This window comes from Anarhichas minor, unplaced genomic scaffold (assembly GCF_050575085.1).
Source record: "Anarhichas minor isolate MPS153535 unplaced genomic scaffold, ASM5057508v1 ptg000007l, whole genome shotgun sequence".
In the NCBI taxonomy this organism is placed as follows: Eukaryota; Metazoa; Chordata; class Actinopteri; order Perciformes; family Anarhichadidae; genus Anarhichas; species Anarhichas minor.
This window is the reverse complement of record NW_027466453.1, coordinates 19,129,218-19,145,094: the sequence shown is the minus strand read 5'-3', so window position 1 is coordinate 19,145,094 and position 15,877 is coordinate 19,129,218. Positions and strand designations below refer to the sequence as shown.

The 15,877-nt window shown below is 40.9% G+C and overlaps 1 protein-coding gene across 1 annotated transcript; it reads right to left on the bottom strand.

Moving 5' to 3' along the window:
* Positions 1 to 13,014: 13,014 nt before the first annotated feature.
* elfn1a (extracellular leucine-rich repeat and fibronectin type III domain containing 1a) lies at positions 13,015 to 15,375 on the bottom strand. The gene has a single exon (XM_076081443.1). It carries the CDS (start codon positions 15,373 to 15,375, stop codon positions 13,015 to 13,017), a length of 2,361 nt encoding a protein of 786 aa, XP_075937558.1.
* Between the last annotated feature and the right edge of the window lie 502 nt (positions 15,376 to 15,877).

The following is a 15,877-nucleotide window of genomic DNA, read 5'->3' as shown; positions in this document are numbered from 1 at the left end:
TATGTTTACAGAGATTTTAAAGAGTTGCTGACTAATTAGCATCATGCAGTCCCAAGAAATGTTCAGCCAGCAGCCACTACTACCAATATTATATTGTGATTCAACCTCTCCCCAAACAAAAGAACTAAACATGCTACAATTGTTGAGAAATACCACCGCAAATAGCATCACCATTTTTAACATATTTTCAGAAGTTTACAATGTTTTTGTATTCAGTCAGTGCTTCCAGCAATCACCTTGTGTTCATGGTTTGTTTACACAACGTGTACCTTCCTGTCGAGAGGAGGTTTTTTGAGGGAGGAGGATGTTCCTAAAGAAAAACACACTTCGAGTTATATAGAAACAAAGCTGCAGAAGTTAACTGATCATTCTGTGCTGTTGTCATCTAACTTTGACAACAGCACAGAGGGCTGATATGTAAACTTGATGAATGAATGAAGGATTTACTTTCTGGATCCATGAGGTGCTTCTCATCAAAACATTTGAAAGGTTTTCCTTGTTTAGAGCATCATTTTTAAACATAATTTCCCCTCTGTGGTGTTTAAATTCCTCAAACCTCTTTGAGGAATCACACTTCAGAATCTTGTCGTCTTATTATAATGATTTTGAACTAGCACCACCTTTGTCACTCTCTTAGTGTTTGGAACACTTACAGGTTTTGTTCAGCAAGATAATCTTCACATCAATACCACAAATGAAAACCACTTTTATCACTTTTGAAGCGTAAATGCAATCTTCAGAAGTAAAAAGCTAACAATATTCTATAAACAAGCGACACCAGAGTCACATGATTTCATGTCACCACCACAAAGGTGAAGGCGGACCAGTGTTCGGCGTGTGGACGTTTTGTAGTCTCGTTTAGACACTTTTTTGTGTCTAAACGAGACACAAAAAATCTCTTTGTGAGATTTTGGCTCACACCCTGCAGCCGTCCATACCAACTCATTTCAGTCAGGGTCGTGGGGGGCTGGAGTCTATCCCAGAATGCATTGGGTGAGAGTCAGGGTACACTGCTGGAGAAATCGCCAGTCTATCTCAGGGCTAATACATACAGACAGACAAACACTCACATTCACACCTACGGGCCATTTAGAGTTTCTTTCACCTGACCTGCTTGTCTGTGGACTGTGTGAGGAAGCCAGAGCACCCGCAGGAACAACATGGAGACACGCTGAGAGCATGCTCACACCGAGACGGACAAAAAAACCCAAATTCTCATAATGTGAAACTTGACTTTTCCCATCAGTCAAAGAAAAAAGGTTGACAAGTTGGACGTCTTTCAATAATTGCAATTCTCCTGCTTTGATTTCACATCAACATCATTTCATTTTTTAACTCTTCTGTCAATGAGAACCATGAACATCATGTACAGAATATTGGGATCTCTGTAAACACTTTCAAGATAAATAATGAATTCATGCACGGCCACCTGCAGGAGCTATTTCTGTAGAATTCCGATTTCTCTGCATGCCAAGGATGTTAAGTGAAGAACAAATGAAGAACAAAGCTTGATTTCAGTCACAATGCATACTAACACACCATTCCCTGGACTGATGCGTCTCATTCTCTATTCAGCAAGAGTGTTGTTGTTAAATAGAATGCAGAGGAGGTTCAGTCCAAATTATCACTTGTTTTTTTCACACTTCTTCCTTCAAAACTAGTTTCTGTTGCAGTGACAGAGCACATTCTTTAGACTTAAAAATCAAATATACAAAATGCAGTGTCTTAACTGCAGGATCATTTGAGTACTTGCTCATATCATAGGCTATTTGACCTCAGTATGAGTTCCGTTTGCATGTTCTTTCCTCTAAAATGCCCATAGGAATGCATGTGTGCAGAGGCAGGGCCAGAGGGGTGGAAAGGGGTAGCACCAGGCGGCAACCTCCAGTTCTGAAAAGGGAAGCCAATGCTGAAATATATTAAACCTGCATTCTTTCTAATGGCCAGCAGGGGGCGACTCCTCTGGTTACAAATATTAGTCTATAAAGTCTATGAGAAAATGACTCTACTTCTACACTTGATTTAATACCTTAATAAACATTGTAAACATGAGTTTATGTTCTCAATCACTAGTTTCAAGTCTTCTTCCATACAGCATGATGTTCATTGAGTAAATTGTGGTCCCATTCAGAGCAAAATAGATCATAAAACAGGGTATGCTTTAGGGCGGGGCTACTAAACTTGACCGGTGTGTTTTTAGGCCCTCAGCCCAATGCATGCTGGGAAAGACCCCATTTGACCTGATCAGATTTGATACGAGTAGTACGTCTCTCTCATTTTGACTCTGTGCAGATGTTCCATTCATGTTCATCAGCGTCTTCACTTCCTAATGTCTCCGTTCTCGTTGCTATCGCACTCTCATGAATGCTGGGATTCATACACTAAGAGAGAAAGAAGGATAAACAGGAGTATTTAGTGTTTGTGCAGAATATGTGGCAGCCTGCAGAGTGAGAGAGAGCTCCTGCTAATGAAAATCATGGCGCTTCCTTCCTTTTCTGTGTGGTTAAACAGTCAATAGAATTGGGATAATAGAGAATTGTTTTTCACTAAAGAGAGAAAAATAATGCACCAAAGCGTCACGTATTCAGAGAATTCTTGAAACGCTTTCAGCGTGTGATGGGAAAGTGCCACTTCTTAATGGATTGCAATCTAAGCTATTTAAAATCATGAAGCCTCTGACTAATTGCATTCTCCTCTGCACCACAAAGTCATTTCACATGTCAAAGGCTGCACATTTTAGAGTTGATCATTCTAAAAAAAACAACATTCATTACTCATAGATAAAGGTTGACATGTAAATACTACCAACTAAAACATTCTGTAATGGACGGGTAGTGTTTACGATACTGAAAATCACTTTAGATTGTGAATATTGTTATTATCATTATTTTTTTTTTTACAAAAACATCATGCTGTTAGACGTGAGTTTATATTGGTTATAAGTGCCTTTCATTGACAATGAGTGACTCATTTCATTTTTTAGACATCTTCTGAAAGGGTGTCCCTATCAGGGCAATCAGTGAAAGCTTCCAGAGGCTGTGTGATTGCTGGACAGATTAGAGGACTGTAGTATGCATCAGAGCCTCATCCAGGAAATAACAAGTGCCTCAGCAATCAGAAACTCGTTCCCTGAGAGCGAAAAAAAAAAAAGAAAAGCCAGTGTGATTGCCGCATTTTGAGATTAAAAGACATCACGCAGAGGACATAGCTATGGTGAATTCCCAGCTGAGACAGAAGCACCAACAAGGTGTGACAGAAAGAAATCTCATTGTGTGACATCATTGCTCCGATTCTTGTCGTGACACATTCACAGCACAGGACAGCAGCAGGACATCGTTTCACGCAACACAGCGAGTTACTTCTCAGCACACACGGCCCTCACACAAAATGATTCAGTCCCTCAGATTCAGTGAAATCTGAAATGTTCCCCTTTTGGGTTACATTGAAATCTTTGATGCATTTTTCATGAATGTGCTCTGCTGTATATGACAGTACAACTCTCGGCACACGAGCCTTCCATCTGAGAAAGACGGGCTGTGTATGCTTCTCAGATGATAAGCATTACCACATTTTCTTTTATACTGGAGAGCCTTCATTTATTATCTCCGCCAGGAGGATCATGGCATCGGTTGCTTGTGTGAGTGAGTAAGTGAGTGTGTGTGTGTGTGTATGTCTCTGTGTCTGTCCATGGCAAATCTCGCACTCTGCTGCAGCAAACTGCATAATATTTTGGATGCTCATTTTATGGCTGCATGCTCAAGAACCACTCATGGTTTCAGTGATTCACACTTTCTCAAAATACCTTTTATTACCTGTTTTATACTGCTGTTGACTGCGTGCTGACTCCTCACTCGCTACTCTCAACCGTCCCCCGGCTGATAGAGGCCCCTAGTGATAACTCAGCTGAGTGCATTGCCGCCTCTCAGCCTCTGCGCTGCAGCCAGAGACACTGTGGGGCCAAACAGTGTGTTCAGTAGACTTGAAGCCTAAATAAACACTTTAGGTCACGGTTACAGAGTCGCTGCAGACATCTGTATAGATAACAGAGTATCTGTTGTTTGTGGGACGTGAAAGTGAAAAGCACATCTGATACACTTGCAGTCTATAGGGGGGGTTATATTCATTCAATTAAACATTATAGCAGCGGCCAATGCAGACAGACCTGGTGGAGATCCGCCCCCTACTGACAGCACCTTTCTAGTTGTTTATTCATTCATTCAGGCCTTTTTCTAAGCAGTGATTCTGACTTTTTTTTGCAGAAACAGCACAGGCGTTACTGATTACATTAAAGAAAGATGGCTCTGCTCTATTCAAGTGTCTCAGTAAGCTATGACGGTGTGACAGTCAGCGAAAATACCAGGACCCCGAAGCTAACTTGCTTTTTTTTACACCTGTGCTTTTGTCACATGTTACATCATTCACTCAATATTTATACAAAGACCAATACAAACACAATACTTAAAACCTGCTTGTTTGTTGACTTTTTGAGTTTTAAGTCAGATTTTTCTCACCGGTTTTAATAAAATGATCAACATGCTCCATTAATGTGGTGAAAGGAAATGAACTGACCCGGCCTTTTGTAAGTGTGTTCAAGGGAGTCCTCATCTCTGAATTGAGTGGTAAGCAAATTCATAAAGCTACAGGGAGGAAATAATTAAAGCCTAAAAGTATTTTATCTTCCACCAGAATGGGACCATTGATTTTCTTTCTTTTTCTTTTTGCTCAGCCTCCTCTCATTTGTACTCCGCTATGATCAGAGGAGTCTTTGTTTGGCAGGAAAAAAAAAACAGGACCAAAGATGAGGGGAAGAGACAGGCAGGCTCATTATCGCCAGAAGCAAAAGTTCTGGGAATAAAAGTCATGTGACCCGTGTGGGCACACGTCTCATATATCCCAGTGTGTGAAGACTCTTTGATTTCTTTGACTTTCATATCGTAATGAGCCGTTGGGTCTCTCCTGCTCCAACATGTAATGTGCACAGCGGTTCCTCCTCTCCTTCCTGCCGGTGTACTGTTGACTGCTGGTCCCTGTGACCTGCCTCTGCACGGCGCTCATTTGAAGGATCATTCACTAGTTCTGCTTGGCGATCACTCGAGCTCTCGTCTCTGCTGTGCCGCGTATTAATGAGTGGGTCCTGGGTCTTTCTGGCTCGTCGGAATAATCTGTCAGCATAAATCTGCCCTAACAAGAGTGAGGAGTTTCAACCCATCAACGAGAAGGTGCTCATCGATCACAGGCTTCGACACCTCTTGGTAAAAACATAAAAGATTCATTCATAATGCTCTTTCTTGGGGGATACACCACAACAGTATCCCCCCGCAGCACATCACACATTTAGCTACATATAGAAATGCTACTGCTATATGACATCACTATATTAATAATCAATGAATTAACCATATTCAATATGAAATGTGACTCATAACTCTTATTCAAATATATTTTCAGAATTCATTTGCAAGGCATGTTTTGGTCACTGTCCATGATGGACTTGTTATTATCTTATTTGATCACCCTTCAAAGCAGCTTTCTATGAGTTCGATCTGTTAATTACATCAGCTATTTGAGCTTTGATCTGCGTGCAGATCCCATTTTTCCGCCCACTGTAGGTCCTCTGTTCTTCACAGCTCATCACCCGTATCTAATGCGACAAGAGCAGAGAAACTTCTGGTGTTTCCTCTCCTCAATTACTTTAAACTCAGAGCTTTAGTCTTGCTGTGCTGGCAGCTAATTAATGCACTGCATGTGCCATGTCCAGGGATAGAGGGTCTCAGTCGCCAAACTTAACAGAGAAGATGATGGGCAGGTGTGTTTGTGTGCAAAAAGCAATCTTTCTTACAGGGAAGGTTTTTTTATTTTATTTTTTTATGTCATGAAACAAAAGTCGCTTGTATTCCACCTCGATTATGGACATGGTCTTTTCACAATGCCACTCTTCCAGGGAAGAAAACATTGTGTTGGAGGATTAGGTTGATCTTTTTTGTCATTATTATCTTGCTGTTATGCAGTGTCCCCTCAAAATATTTGTTAGTTCAGGATCAACATAAAGCCTTTGGGTAAAGTCCCAGTTCTGTGATCACACTGCTTTCTCAACTGTGACATGTTGGAGCGCCATGTCTGAATCACTCACCAGTTCTGGCATTCATTATTCCCTTCATAATAAACACTCAGGAGGCTATTTGATAGAGAGCATTTACCAATCTTCTTCAGCTGTAATGCTCAACACAATTCTTCATTAGCGTTGGTGATGGTCAGATCTGTTGATACTTCATAACTGTTGTTTTCAAACAGATAGCGGTGCCAAACAACCAGACACCAAGCGTCGAGCATAAAGGCTTTAGGACTACAAGTCTGGTATTGTTTTTAAAAAAAATTATGGATTTGGATGGATTTCAAGTTCAAAGACTGACCCTGCTCTAAAGCAGACTATATACTATACTTACTGCTAATTAGCAAATGTTAGCATGTTCACATGCATAACTAATGTTAATGTTTGCAATAGCTCAAGTCATCACTGTGCTCCACTGTTAAGTAAATTTAGAAGCAGTAAATTGAGATTTCGGAATCTAAAATGATAATTTTTGCATCTATAAAATGTGACGCATTGCATTGTGGGATCGTTAAGAGAAAGTAGTGCACATGCCATCGACAGTTCTTTTTTAGTTGTTTTGTTGTTTTTTGAGGTAACTATATAGTGACACTTTTACGTCTGTTGGCACTGTTGCCATTTTTTGCCGTACTCCATGTTGAGAGCCGTGTGGAGGCAATGGCCCCCCAGGCCTTAAACTCAGGAACTTAACTGACGTCACCTGGTAAAATTGAGTGTCAGAGGCTGCAGGGTCTTGAAATGCTAAAACTAGGAATGGGACAGCAGTTTGCGGCAACATATCACGTTATCTTGATGATACCTTTATGAACATGTTATATACAATTGTGGGTTTTTAGTTTATGCTTTTCACTGATTTTAAATTTTTCAAGGCCTGTCCAGATGAGAGGTATCATTTTTTTGTCAAAAAGGCTTCAGTAAGCAAATAAATGGTTGATAAATAAACCAGGTGTGTCATAGCCTCTGCTTACATTCCTCTGATTTAATGAACTATGTGAAATCATTAATGTTTCTGTGTAAATTGAATATGCCAGACTGAACACCCATGTGCCATCCTCTTTTTTTTTTTTTAAACCTCTGTGCTTCTCCTGGTATCAACGCTATGAATTGTGGGTAATTGTTTCAGGCAAGTCTGCAGAAGTACAGACTTATGGATAGTGTGCGTAAAGGGCTCAAAATACTGGAAAGTACCTCAAAGTTTGTGAGTCCGTTAGTGTGAACATTGGGATTGGGCCTCATTCTAGATATGCTCTGAATTCAGAATTTTGCCCCTTCATAAATAATTGAATTTTAATTATGAACTGGAACAATCAACATTGAAAATTCTAATTTGTGTGCAGCTGTACAACTTCCCACTCCTAGAGGTCGATCCAGCTCTGCTCTTGCCGTACAAAGATCGAGCGAGGAGTTACGAGTTGAGTCTGTGTGTAATTTGTGCCTTAATGCTAACCTCTGTTGCTCAGTGATGTGAATACCAACAACAAATCAAAGTCCACGCCTTCCTCAGCCTCTCCCCTTCATTTCCCTCGAGGGAAGCCAAACAAGCAAATTGCAATAGAAAGGCAGCAAAAGCAGCGCTGTAAACAAGCTATCGATGGCCGAGGTGAGTCAAGCAAAGTAAAGTCAAGCAATATGGTTATTGCTTTGTTGTTCAATTTCATTGCATTTTTTAGAAAGGAAAGACTCCTTTTAGCTTCAGGTAATGAACTGTTGTTGTTTATCAGGAGAATTAGAATTGCTGTGGTTTGATGAGGACAGAAGTGAACTAAGTGAGATAGTTGTAAAATACATTGAAAAACACAGCGTTGACCTGCTGCCGTAATTTTGAAGGCAGTCTGGACATGAACCTCGGCTTGTTTACTTGCCTCTATAATGAAGAAGCCCTGCAGGTATATATTTACTACTCATATTAAGCTCCAAGAAAGCAAAAATAGGGCCAGGAAGCACACAGAATCTTTAATATTGGAATTTTCACTCTCTGAATGGGCCTAGACTTTTGCTTTTAGTCAAAGGTGGGAGTAAGGACATTAAAAAAAAAGCTTTCAAAAGAAGCTTTTTACCTTCTGTCATAGTTGTAATTGTGGATTCATGACAACGGCAGAGCTCCTGCAACATGCAGCTACATTTTGTCATGGTCTATTGAGGCTGTGAGAAGAGAAGTAATGTATGTACGCTCCCGTTCTCCCTGTGTGATGGCTGTTAAATGGCCAGGAAAGACACTTTGATATTGACATCGACACCTTACATTTACTGTTCATGTTTTCAGTACATGTGAAAGATTGTATCGCTGGAAATGTCACCACCAATTATTAAATTATTATTTAAATTATTATTATTTAAATATTACTGTATTGTATTAAAACTAATCTTTGAGTCAAATGAGGGGGTGAAAAGAATCCACCCGGAAAGTCACACTTGCGATGTGTGTAGCAGGAAATGGGGTTTAATTACTCAAGGACAAGTCAAGGTTCATACTTAAGTCAAAGGTTGAATTCATAGTGTAGATTTGATTTAGATTATTGAGCACCTTGCTGCATAAATTTGTGCATTAATGAAGAAAAATGGCAGTGCAGGTCTGAACAGGTTTTGCTGTGTCAAGGGGCGGGTTTCTCCTAAACTAATGGAGGTGTTTGACTAATTATACTTGAATAAAAAGTATTACAATATTATAATGCTTACTGTCAGGAACGTTTAGCTGGTTGTGAAACAGTTTGAATTTAATTCGGATGCCTCTATATGACCTGATTATAAATAAACCAGCGGAAGGATTGGCTATTTCTGTATAGTTTGTCACTGGAGCCACTGGGCCCAGTTCCGGCAAGATCCAATGAAATCATTCAAGTTTACCAGAACCTCCTTCACCTCAGACTCCATTGGGGACTCCAGCAGCAACCAGCCTGCTGCGGACAGACCCAGATCCGGCTTCACCTGCAGTCGGAAGCTGTGGCGGCCGCGTTCCGGCAGCAGCAGCTCATCCTTCGGCCAGTAGCAGAGCGTCAGCTCGCTGCTCCGTTGGTCCCCATTGGGAGCCAACATCAACACTATGCGGCTCAAGACTCAGGCTGTATTCTTTTGCCCAACGGAGGCACAGGGTAACCAGAACCAGGACTGCGCGGGGTAGCCTGTCAGACCCTGCTGCAGTAAAATTTAAAGTTTTTCAAAAGGACTCTGGTGCTCGGGAAAACTACCACTTTTGTCCACAGGGGCCGCCCAAATCACCATAAAATTTAAATTCCTCATAGTAGCTTTAAGTATAGCCTCATGCCATCTTATTCTTTATGTCAACTGGATCTTACAGTCTCGTGTAGGGCTGCCCCCTCTTAGTCAATTAGTCGACTAATCTGTCGACTAATCTCTGGTAAACACTAGTTTTAAAGTGGTGCTACTGTGTGATTTCTTGTTGGGGAAACTTGGTTCTACAAATCGGTTGATTAAATCAACTAATCGGTAAGTCGTCAAAATAGTTTAAGCCCTTGTGTCATGTTCTGGTTGTGCTTTGGCTCAGTCATGGTTTCAATGTCAACTGGAACCATCTCAAAAGAATAAAATCTGTTTTTTAGCACCTACATTTATATATGTGTGTGTGTGTGTGTGTTTTACAAGCATGCACACATTTCCTTTAGCTGTGGTATCAGATGTTTAGTGGCTGTACCTTTTGTCATCTGTAATTGTCCCTGTCATCACTCATTTTAAATGGCAAAATATAGCTGATCACACAGCACAGCTGTTGTCATTAGCCGGATTTTTGTTTGTTTCGTGTGACGCTGCCCCAGTGGAGCAGCTTGGTAATGATTATTGGTCAACATTGTGTTTATTTATCAAATTTCATATCTGTCCATTACCTGACAACAGAAACAGAAAATCTGTAAATTTAGACATCTAAACACTATATTTGTGATCACAGAGCTTTGTCCCTACCTTTTCTCTTTCATGCATTTTTATTTTCCCTCTCTACCTTTATCTCACGACTGCAAACATGAATAATTATTTCTGCTGTATGTGTTAAGAGCAAGTTGATAACAAATGCAATGCACCATTAACTATTAGATAAACTTGCAATACATTTGTGCTTTTATATACATTCCAGAGGTCAATATGTACCCAACAATGCGGTGCAGAAATGCCAGACGAGGTTTGAGGTCATTTGGAAACACTGTCTCTCTCATGTAGTTTGTACCACACAGAGCACTGACAAGTGGATTTTTTAAAATTGTAAAAAGTCTTTCTTAGTATGTATCTTCGTCACAGTTCTTAAAAAAACACACTTATCTAAGATTGTGGAAAAACTACTATTGTAATTTTTTCCCCCCTAAACTCTCAAAAAAACGGCGGTAGGGCTAAAAATAGTCCCGGCTCATGAATAGCAGAGTGGAGAAAAAAAAGCGTTGACCGTCGCTCATGTCGCAGAGCAGGTGGTCATTTCCATACCGGTCAGAATGGCAGCACATCGTCTCCTGGCAGCCACGGCGGATCTGGACCCAGTGGTTAGCAGCCTTGAAGTGATTCTGGCCTGAAGTCATAATAACGATGCTGGCGTATATTGTATGTGCACCCTTAACTTTATTTCACAGTACTTTGTCTGATAGCAGATAACATAGTATTAAGAAATAAAATAAAAAAAACACATTTTTGTGCTCTTGTTTGTTTTGATGCACTTGAACAACAACTGTCGATCTTTCTAAAGGTTTTATCAACACTCTTATTAGACACAGAAGTGCTACAATATGCAGTATAAAAAACATGTCGCTAAATAGCCAAATGAACTAGAAACCTGACAGCTCTCAGAGGATACTGAAATGCTTTTATAAAAATAACAACGAATGGAAACTCGTCAACAATATCAACATTGAAATGAAACAAAAGGAAATTTACACTTATACACATCCCAAAATCTTAAGGCGGTTGAAATATTAAGTCAGACAACCAAGTTAACACTTTAGAAGGTGCTTACGTAACACATTCACATCAGGCTCATGAATGCTTCATTTCACATCAATGAGTAAAAGCAGCGTCATGACGCACTTCCATGAAATGGACGCATCATTGTGACAGAGAAAATACAAAAGGGCTAACTCATGCCCGCAGTTATACTTACATACTCAGTGACTAAAGGGAGAATAAAGAGTTGATAAGAAAATATGTCACCGGATAAATGAAGTCCCTCAAGTCAACTATGCTATCGCCTCAATACACAGCACATAGAGTTTGTCTGTCCTGCTTTTCATTCATGGCTGTTGAAGTGTTTAATATTCACGCAAAGGGCTGATGTTCACTGTTTAACCTCAAAAAGCTGTTCTCTACTTTTTAATAAACCCCCGTCCTGCATTGACAATACATTTAGAGTTACTTCATTACAATTCTTCAGATGAGTGGGAGAGTTGAAATACAAATGTGTTAATCAACCATGAATATGAATAGTGAGTCATCATGAGCCTGTTTTGGAATAAGTTACATAAACACCTTACAAAGAAAAAGCATCAATATTTACTAAAATAAAATGTCATGATATACAAATTCACAGCCAGTAAGTCAGAGGATTCAGTTTCACATTCTCAAATTTTACTCTAGCACGTTGATATTCGTCTGGTACGTAGCTTTCATAATATACAAAAAGATTTAACAGCCTAGCAGTTTAAGAATAAAACGAAACCTCTCAGCAAGCAACAAGGCCCATCCGGAGAACAAACTACTTTCCTGCATTAATTGGATCAGACATTATGGAATTTAATACATGGGAAGAAATATTGAAGCAAAGGAAAAAACACAGTTGGTAATAGCATGAAATTAATATTTTTTTTACATAAAAGCTGGCATAGACAGATCAGAATATGTATCTGTTACATTCATCCATCGGGCTCTCCTGCAGGGAAGAGCAGCAGCCTCTACCTAAACAACAGGTGACAAAGAATAGCTGCCTCCCCTTTAAAATGTTAGAGATTAATATAGGCTTTCAATACCATATCCTGTATGTGGATATTATTGTTTCCCAATGTCTTCAGTAACTGATACAATAAAAAAGGAGAGACACATGGACCTACGGCTGTATGTTCTTACGATTCCCATATTGTAAACATTTCAGCCTTTTCTACTTTGGTACTAAAGATACAAATGATGGTTCAAGAAACTGATGATTGAGACTTTCATTACAGCATGGAGTATACCGCATCTTGTCTGCATGAAGTCTATCAGATCCATGCAGTGAACACTGCGTTGTGTGATAAAGGGGACATTAAAACGGAATCCGTCTGGATCTTTTAAATGCATGTAAAAGCTTTACAAAAAGAAAAGAATAAAAAAACAGGCGGTGATGGTTAAAATGACAAAAGGTTTAAAGTGTCTGTTCTTCAGCAACAAGTTCTTCTAAATGAACAGCGCTCCGTTTGATAAACCTGATTCATCCACTAATACTTATCCATTTACACAGCAAACATTGCAAATATAGATACCCATATCTGTACATAGTTTTTGTTGAATTAAATATATAGGGAGGGAAGAAAAAAAAAGTTATTTTTGAATGAAGGGTCCAAATAATTCCTCAAAAACTGTTGAGGTTTCAGTCGACATATCTTCATATAGTAGTTTCATATTACACAACAGCAAATCCACTGTCACAGGACTTGGCCATGCGATACCCAAAAACCTATAATCCATTGTAACATATATATATATATTATTAATTTGCAAGATATTTTCTCTTCAATCGATAAAAGTTTTCCAGATGAATGCTTTACATAATATGACAAATTTAAAGACTCTTTAACCCATTTTCCTCACACTCAAAAGAGAATGTGATACACATGAGCGAGTAGTTGATTATAATATGGAAGTATCCATTGATTCAATTGTCAAGATGAGGTTCTTGTGTCATCTCTGCAATGTGTGGTCCATTTTAAAAACACCTAAAGAGGTTATGATTTCTGTTGGGATGATACACCTTTCCAGTAGTCTAAAATATCGTGCAGGTCCTCATCCTTTGCAAACTGGACTTTCTTACGCAGAGCATGGCCCGCAGCCATGTACTCCTCATCTTTGTGCCGTTTCCGGTGCAGTTTGAATCGCTCCCAGATGCTGTGTGAGGGTTTACAGTAGTATTCAGGACTGGAGGAGTAGCTTAGATTGTGATAATGCGATGACAGCTGGGAATAAGCTAAGTCTCTGGAGCGGGAGTGAGTGAGAGGCTCCAACAGGGATTTGCGGCCATCGGGTCTTTCAAGCTCCTCTATGTGAGCGTCGGGATACGAGTGCCGGTGGTCGTTGTACTGACGGATCTTCTCTGCCTCGGCCCTTAGGATGGCGGCAGCGGGCGTTACAGTGAGGAGGGTCTCTCCTTTTGGGGAGCTTTTCTCTATGTACTTTGATTCAGAGCGATAAGGCCTGGGGCTTCGCATGGGCCCTCCTGTGGCAGTGCTGGGCCTCTTTGGCGAGACGTCAGAGGTCCGATGCCTCTGCAGAGAGTGGTGATAGCTGTCCGTATACACTGGGGACAGAAGGACAGATTTACTCTGTGGGTGTTCCGATATTAGTACGAGCTGGGGCTCTGCAGTGGACACTGCACCAGATTTCCCTTGAAAAGAGGTGGATTCTGACTTAAGAGCGTCTATACAGTTGTTAATTATCTGATTGACTTTATCCACCTCCTTTGCAATGGTGGAAATCTCTGCCACCGACCCCTGGCTATTCCCAGCCATTCCCATGTCACACTCCCTGCGTTCATGGTGGTCCACGCTCCGCACCTCCATGTAATTTCCTTTCATCATTTTAGGAGTGTCACTTACCTCTTGAAATTTGTACTGCTCCATTTCAGCCGCAGATGGCAAGTATGGCATACGTGCCATGCTCTCCCCGGCCAACAACTGCTTCTGCGACATTCGAGAAATAGTTGCTCCCTCCAGCTCTTGTCCGTATTTGAGTTTGATATTTTTCTTCAGGCTACCTGCTTTTTTGTGCTTTTCATCTTGCTGACGCTTTCTACGCAGGCAATAGTAGACCACACCCAGGAAAATTACCATGCTGAAGAGGCAGCCCAAAATCGTCATAATGTAGTGAGTAGCAGTTGCATTGTTTACAACTCTAACCGTTCCATTCAAAGTGCCAGTGGTGATTGTCAGACAAGTGTGGTTGTGTCTAAGAGAGTTACGTATGGAAGCGACACAGTACGTGTAGTTAGTGTGGGGTTTAAGGTTATTTAGTTCAATGTCCTCTTTATTAGCTTTCAGGTTTTGAATATCGGTAAAAAAGCTGTTGTTGTACAGAACCAGGATGTACATCTTCTTGAAGGGGTGAGGAATCTGAACCATGATGGTCGCACCTGTATTCGTGACTTGCTTCAGTTTCATCAGAGGGTTTACTTCCACGTCGTTGTAGGTACTGATGGTGATGTCTTCTGGTTCTGTGCCTGAGGGACAATCTTCCATCCCACAGAGTGTCAAGTCCGGTGGGGGTGTCACAGGCTCAGTGGGCACAGAAATAAATGGTGTCACATAATCATCAGTACACACAGTGGTGAGCATGTGAAGCGCATTTCGAAATGTTGGATTGTTCGGATTCTGGCTCAGTAAACTATAACCAGAGACGCCAGGTGGGGAGTCGCAGACCATCCGCTCATTCGTCCTGTTTGGGAAAACTGAGAGCCATTTGACGAAACCGAGTAGTTCACATGAGCAGTTGAAGGGGTTGGTGTACAGCTCGCAGGTGGTCAGTTTAGTCAAACTGGTAAACGTGGACCCGTCTAACTGCTGGATTCGGTTCATGGAGAGGTCAATGTTCTCTATGTTGGGGCATTCCCAAAAGGCATTGGGTGTCACAGTCTCAATCAGGTTTGCCTGGAGGTAGAGGTACTGCAGCTTTCCTAAGCCCCTGAGGATCCCCTCTGTCAGGTTCCGCATCTTGTTGAAGCCCATTTGAAGGACTTGTAAGTTGAACTGAGCAGAAAAGGCCCCATCCTCTATGTAGGAGATGTCATTCTTCGTCAGGTTCAGGTAGGTCAAGTTGGCAAAGCGACTAAGGGCAGAATAATGGATGCTTTTGATTTTGTTTTCATTCAGACGAAGGTCCACAATGGTGCTGTTGATATGCTGTGGGATGGCCTCATAAGGTGGTTGGTTTTGGCTACAAATTGCAAGCCATACAAAGCCCTTTTCCCCCTCAATTAACCAGCAGTCTCCACTGACTCTGCCGATATGAGTCAAATACACAATGGCTACAGACCAAAACAAGGCACTCATCACCACGCCTAAGCTGCAGGCCATGGGTGCTTCTCTGAGAGTCATGTGCAGGGCCCAAAAAAATGAGAGGAGGGTGATACCGCTGTGTGTTTCAGTGCAGCTGAGATCTTATTGGAATTTCAGCCGGATGTTCAACTGTTCTCCGAGCCAGAAACAATCATTTTATTTGTCTCCTCTTCATTGATGGATGGTATTGTCCCATGTACCAATCAGAAAGATGTGGAGAATCAGCCCTTACACTGAGTTTCTTTCATTGAGGTTTGCCTGCAGTGAAAACCGCCTCAGGTTGGCTTGTGCTTTTCTCCTTAGAGGTTACCGTCATTAAATGGTCTCATCTTATTGTTTCTGCCACTGTCTTCCTATCTGTGTCTCTCTCATGTGCACGGAGGAATAATCTGCAAAAGACAAGAACACATCGTTGACATTAATTACATGTCAGGAAAAAATCAGCATAAGAAATATACCTTTATTGCATTTGTTGCTATTGAAATGTTGCATTGAAAGCCCAGGATTCATGTTTACTGCATGCCCTCCTTGTTGTTGTCCC